This window comes from Sapajus apella, unplaced genomic scaffold, assembly GCF_009761245.1.
Source record: "Sapajus apella isolate SASKATOON/1434 unplaced genomic scaffold, GSC_monkey_1.0 scaffold3330, whole genome shotgun sequence".
Lineage (NCBI taxonomy): Eukaryota > Metazoa > Chordata > Mammalia > Primates > Cebidae > Sapajus > Sapajus apella.
Window position 1 is genome coordinate 1 of NW_022440256.1, and position 5,909 is coordinate 5,909.

The following is a 5,909-nucleotide window of genomic DNA, read 5'->3' on the forward strand; positions in this document are numbered from 1 at the left end:
GCACCTTTCAGATTGCTGCAGCTCCCAGTGCAGACTCACCTGTGGCCTTTACATTCAAAACCTTTTTTCCTCTGTGATTTCTTGCCTGTCCTCTCCCTCCCTCCTGCTGCGACTGTGCGACTGTGGCCCAGGTGTGGACATGATCAGTAAGATGCTGAAGATGCAGATGCTGGAGGACGAGGACGACCTGGCCTACGCTGAGACCGAGAAGAAGACGAGGACAGACTCCACGTCCGACGGGCGCCCCGCCTGGATGCGGACGCTGCACACCACCGCGTCCAACTGGCTCCACCTCATCCCCCAGACGCTGAGCCACCTCAAGCGCACCGTGGAGAACATCAAGGTAGCTAGGAGGGCAGCGAGCCGGCCAGGTCCCAGGGTCCCGGGTGCTGGAGACGATCCTGGACTGTCCTTCCGTGGACCGTTGGTTCCATCGTGCTGGACGGAATGCGCTCGCGCCCACTGTCGCCTCAGAGCGGGTGTCCAGGCATTGGGCAAGATGAGTTGACCCTTTTGAAATGGACTGAAAACACTCCAGGAGATTGTCTGCCTTTCTTCCACGAGATAGGCAGACAGCTTCCAAAGCGAGCAGCCGCAGCCCTTCCTCCCTAGAGAGCGGCTCAGGCAGGGGCCTCGGTGGGTTTCTGAGCAGCCGCAGCCTCACGTGAGCTCCGTTCCAGGCCAGGCTCTGCCAAAACTGTCCATGACCCTGGGCAGGTCAGGAGCTCTGGGGCTGTCCCGGAGGCTGAGTTACTTCTGCCGGATCTTTCTGCCTGAGAAAGGACATCTTCCTCACTTCTCTTCACCCTGGCCTTCTCTTCTCTTTGAACGATTTTAGGATCCTTTGTTCAGGTTCTTTGAGAGAGAAGTGAAGATGGGCGCGAAGCTGCTTCAGGACGTTCGCCAGGACCTCGCGGATGTCGTCCAGGTGTGCGAAGGAAAGAAGAAGCAGACCAACTACCTGCGCACACTGATCAACGAGCTGGTGAAAGGTGCGTGAGATGCCAGCCTGCGGGCACCTGAAGCCCAGCGCCTTAGCGGCCAGGTCTTCTCCCAGGGGCCTTGGCCTGGGGCCGTGACCGAGCCCAGTCACACAGCAGCTCTCGCTGAGAGCCAGGCCTGCGGGAGTTTCCCTCTGAGAGCAGCTCCGTGCCCTTTTCCCTCCAGGTGGGCGTGGTGGGGGAGCTTAGAAATGCCCAAGAATTTGTCTTCTTGCTGGTTCACTGAATGTTGGCCAAAATCTTTATGCAACTTTAACAGTTTTTTAGGGTCTTGCAAGACAGTGAATGGGGACATGGTGGCCTAAGCCAGTGAGGGACAGTGGTAGGTTGTGGTCTGCGAAGAATGGGTGTCCCCCAGGACAGTGGAAAAGCAGGGGCAGCTGGGCCTGGGGGGCTTGTCCAAAGTTGTGAGGAGCCCCCGGCATCCACCTGTCTGCCCCAAGAGCCCTCATCACCAGGAACACTGAGCTGCTTGTTTGACGTGAGTTTTTAGCTGCAGTTTTACTTGGATGTCATTATGGTCCTCCAGACAGACACACCCAGACTAATTTGACCCTCGAAATTGCACGGTTCTGAGACATGCTCTGGACCAGCCTGAGCTAGGGCAGATGCAGCAGTGAGGGCGGCGCCAGGGGCATAAAGCACAGCCTGGAAAGGCAGGAGGTGGAGGCGCCAGCCGCCTGTGTGGGCAGCCGGGACATGGGCGCACTGGCAGATTTGTTCCATCTGTGCGGGGGGAGCTGTGAGAGCTGACACCACCCCGGCTCTGTGTGCCTTGGCTGCAGGAATCCTGCCTCGGAGCTGGTCCCACTACACGGTGCCTGCCGGCATGACGGTCATCCAGTGGGTGTCCGACTTCAGCGAGAGGATCAAACAGCTGCAGAACATCTCACAGGCGGCCGCGTCTGGTGGCGCCAAGGAACTGAAGGTGAAGGCGCTCCTGATGAGTCTGGGGTGGGCAGCAGCAGCTCTGGGGACAAACAAGGCCCGGGTCTGACCTGAGCTCCTTTCCCGGGGTGCTGCTTCCCACAGAACATCCACGTGTGCCTGGGTGGCCTGTTCGTGCCTGAGGCGTACATCACTGCCACCAGGCAGTACGTGGCCCAGGCCAACAGCTGGTCCCTGGAGGAGCTCTGCCTGGAAGTCAACGTCACCACCTCACAGAGTGCCACCCTTGACGCCTGCAGCTTTGGCGTCACAGGTAAGTGGAACCTCACAGAAAATACTGGCTCATCTCTGCAGGTGATGAGCACCTGGCCTGTAGCTTGGCCAGCCTGCCTACCTGCAGGTGACCAACTGTTGATGGGGTGGAGCCATCGTGTTGGTCAGCCTGTGACCGGGGTTGACGTAGCTGTCGTGTTCACCTCAGTCTGGGTTTTGGCTTCCGCCTCACAGGTTTGAAACTTCAAGGGGCCACATGCAACAACAACAAGCTGTCACTGTCCAACGCCATCTCAACCGCCCTGCCCCTGACGCAGCTGCGCTGGGTGAAGCAGACCAATTCGGAGAAGAAGGCCACTGTGGTGAGCACGCGCCGCCTTCCCTGCACTCCACAGGCCCCTCTCCATGCCTGGGTTCTGCTTGGACCTGGGAATGGAGTTTGTAGAGGAAAACCGTTTCATACCTGTCTAAGCCTCTCTCCTGCCAGGGCCTGTCAGCTGTTTTCTTACTTTTCCCTCCAGCCACCAGTAAACCCCTCTGCTTATCCTGCAGGTGACCCTACCCGTCTACCTGAACTTCACCCGTGCAGACCTTATCTTCACCGTCGACTTTGAAATTGCTACAAAGGAAGATCCTCGCAGCTTCTACGAGCGGGGTGTTGCAGTCTTGTGCACAGAGTAGGACTAAACTTTTTTCTCGCTCCCCTTTCTGTAATAGTGAGAGCTGCTATTTAACATGTATTCATTATTAAAATGTTTGGAAGGTCTGAGCTTGTGAAAAGGAAGTGGTTGGTTTGAGACTGGAGGAAGCTGAACGGAATCTGACAGTTGGGAGTGGTGGGAATGGGAAGGATACCAGGTGTTTGGGAGGGCCAGTGGCATGGCTCCTTTGAGGAAATAAAACACTAAGCATGAGCCGGCTCCGTCTCTTGTCTCAGCCACCGTCTCAGGACACGGAGCCATGCGTTCCCATGCAGCCCAGGGAGGGCAGCCACACCCCCACCTTCCCTGCTGTCATGAGTTCGCTCCAGAGCGGCCACAGCACGCAGGAATTAAGACCCTGGGACCCTATCACAGACACAGAAGCAGGCAGATGTGGCTCCAAAAGCCCAGGCACAGTGGTTCACGCCTGCAATCGCAGCACGTAGGGAGTCTGGGAGTTAAAGACCAGCCTGGGCAACATAGACCCCGTCTCCACAAGAAATTAAACCAGGTGTGGCGGTGCGTGCCTGTAGTCCCAGCTACTTGAGGGCTGAGGTGGGAGGATCGTCCGAGCCCAAGAAGTTGAGGCTGCAGTGAGCTGTGATCGCACCACTACACTCCAGCCTGGGCGACAGAGCAAGACTCTGTCTTAAAAATAAAGAAAAATAAAGAAAGCCAAGTGCTCTAGCTCATGCCTGTAATCCCAGCACTTTGGGAGGCCAAGGCAGGCAGATCACAAAATCAGGAGTTCAAGACCAGCCTGGCCAACATGGTGAAACCCCATCTCTACTAAAAATACAAAAATGAGCCTGGCATGGTGGCACATGTCTGTAATCCCAGCTACTCAGAAGGCTGTGGCAGGAGAATCCCTTGAACCCAGGAGGTGGAGGTTGTTGTGAGCCGAGATCATGCCACTGGACTCCAGCCTGGGCAACAGAACGAGACTCGTCTCCAAAAAAAAAAAAAAAAAAAAAAACACGGCAGGTGCAGCATCTTGAATAAAAAGAAAGAAGAAACAAACCCAGCAGCTTGTGTTCTCGGCCAGGGCCCTGGGACTCGGCTCAGTTCCTCGGGGCTGTTTTCGGCTCCAGACAAAGGAATTGCCCGTCGCAGCCCTAGCACATCCATTCCCAGCGGCCCATACAGCTGTTTGCTTCTCACATCACAGTGGACGTGGTGGGTGTGCTCCACCCATGGAAACAGGCTTCTGGCTTCTCAATGCCTTTATTTTTTTGAGATGGAGTTTCGCTCTTTTTACCCAGTCTGGAGTGCAGTGACGCAATCTCAGATCATGGCAACCTCCACCTCCTGGATTCAAGCGATTCTCATGCCTCAGCCTCCCAAGTAGCTGGGATTACAGGCGTCCGCCACTATGCCCGGCTAATTTTTATATTTTTAGTAGAGATGGGGTTTTGCCATGTTGGCCAGGCTGGTCTCAAACTCCTGACCTCAGGTGATCCACCTGCCTGGGCCTCCCAACTCAATGTCTTTTGAGAGTGCCTGGGGTGGAGTGGGGATAGGCCCCAGGCTTGGCACAGGCCTCCAAGGTCTGCCCACACCCTGTTGCTGCATGACCCTGACTCCATCTCAACCGAAGATGGTTTCTGTGGAGCTGCCAGGCCTGAGTCAGTGCCTCCTCCCCCGCAGTTCTGGAACTTCCCACTGGAGATCCTTGGTGGCTTGACTGCAGTTCTTAACTGTATTTGATTGAAAATTGGGGCCCACATGGCTGGGCGCAGTGGGTAACACCTGTAATCCTAACACTTTGGGAGGCCAAGGTAGTAGGTGGATCCCTTGAGGTCAGGAGTTGGAGACCAGCCTGGCCAACATGGTGGAACCCTGTCTCTACTAAAAAAAAAATATATAAATTAGGCTGGGCATGGTGGCTCATGCCTGTAATCCAAGCACTTTGGGAAGATGAAGCAGGCGGATCACGAGGTCAGGAGTTCAAGACCAGCCTGACCAACAAGGTGAAATCCCATCTCTACTAAAAATACAAAAATTAGCCAGGTATGGTGGCACACACCTGTAATCTCAGCTACTCAGGAGGCTGAGGCAAGAGAATCACTTGAACCCAGGAGGTGGAGGTCGCAGTGAGCGAAGATCAGTGAGACTGCCAAAAAAAAAAAAAAAAAAAAAGCCAGGCGAGGCCAGGTGTGGTGGCTCATGTCTGTAATCCCAGCACTTTGGGAGGCCAAGGTGGGCAGATCACCTAAGGTCAGGAGTTCAAGACCAGCCTGGCCAAAAACCCAGTCTTAAAAAAAAAAAACAACTTGCCAGGTGTGGTGGTGGGCACCTGTTATCTTAGCTATTCAGGAGGCTGAGGCATGAGAATCACCTGAACCAGGGAGGCGGAGGTTGCAGTGAGCCAAGATCACACCACTGCACTCCAGCCTGGGTGATAGAGACTCAGTCTCAAAAAAACAAAATTGGGGCCCTTTTAAAATGTTTTTCTCTGAACCAATACATAAGATTCTTGGCTTTTTCTGGGGGAGGGGGGCTGGAGATGGAGTTTTGCTGTTGTTGCCCCGGCTGGAGTGCAGTGGCACGATCTCGGCTCGCTGCAACCTCCGCCTCCCGGATTCAAGTGATTCTCTTGACTCAACCTCCCAACTAGCTGAGATTACAAGTGTGCGCCATCATGCCCAGCTAATTTTGTATTTTTAGTAGAGACGGGGTTTCTCCATATTGGCCAGGCTAGTCTTGAACTCCCGACCTTGTCATCTGCTGGCCTCTGTCTCCCAAAGTGCTGGGATTCCAGGCGTGAGCCACCACGCCCCGAGGACGCTTGGCATTTCTACACAGATTGATGCCGCAGACTGTCGCCTGTGAAGAGCTGCAGCCGTGCCCCTGTAGCAGCCAGGAGTCTGCAAAAGATCCCACCATTCAAGCATGTTCTTGCCTGAGGCTTAGGTGGCCACGCCCTTTACAGGTGAGGGTCCCCAGGCACAGAGGCTAAACTGGCAGAAGAGGGACTCCGGAGTGCAGAGAAGGGCTGCCATCCTGTACCCTCAGAGGCCCTGGGCAAGCTCCTGAGAGGAGGGAG

General features: G+C 55.3%; 1 protein-coding gene across 1 annotated transcript; it reads left to right on the forward strand.

Moving 5' to 3' along the window:
- Positions 1-6: 6 nt before the first annotated feature.
- LOC116547490 (cytoplasmic dynein 1 heavy chain 1-like) lies at positions 7-3,078 on the forward strand. The gene is made up of 6 exons (XM_032273437.1): positions 7-343; positions 839-992; positions 1,787-1,929; positions 2,034-2,202; positions 2,397-2,524; positions 2,715-3,078. Exons 1-6 carry the CDS (start codon positions 140-142, stop codon positions 2,841-2,843), a joined length of 927 nt encoding a protein of 308 aa, XP_032129328.1. The 5' UTR covers positions 7-139; the 3' UTR covers positions 2,844-3,078.
- The last annotated feature ends 2,831 nt before the right edge of the window (positions 3,079-5,909 follow it).

What these genes read in the sequence shown, in the direction of transcription:
- LOC116547490 (XM_032273437.1), top strand. Translation starts at nt 140, where the DNA reads ATGATCAGTAAGATGCTGAAGATGCAGATGCTGGAGGACGAGGACGAC. An exon ending in GTGGCGCCAAGGAACTGAAG is followed by an intron (nt 1,930 to 2,033) that starts GTGAAGGCGCTC and finishes TGCTTCCCACAG; the next exon opens with AACATCCACGTGTGCCTGGG. An exon ending in CTGCAGCTTTGGCGTCACAG is followed by an intron (nt 2,203 to 2,396) that starts GTAAGTGGAACC and finishes TCCGCCTCACAG; the next exon opens with GTTTGAAACTTCAAGGGGCC.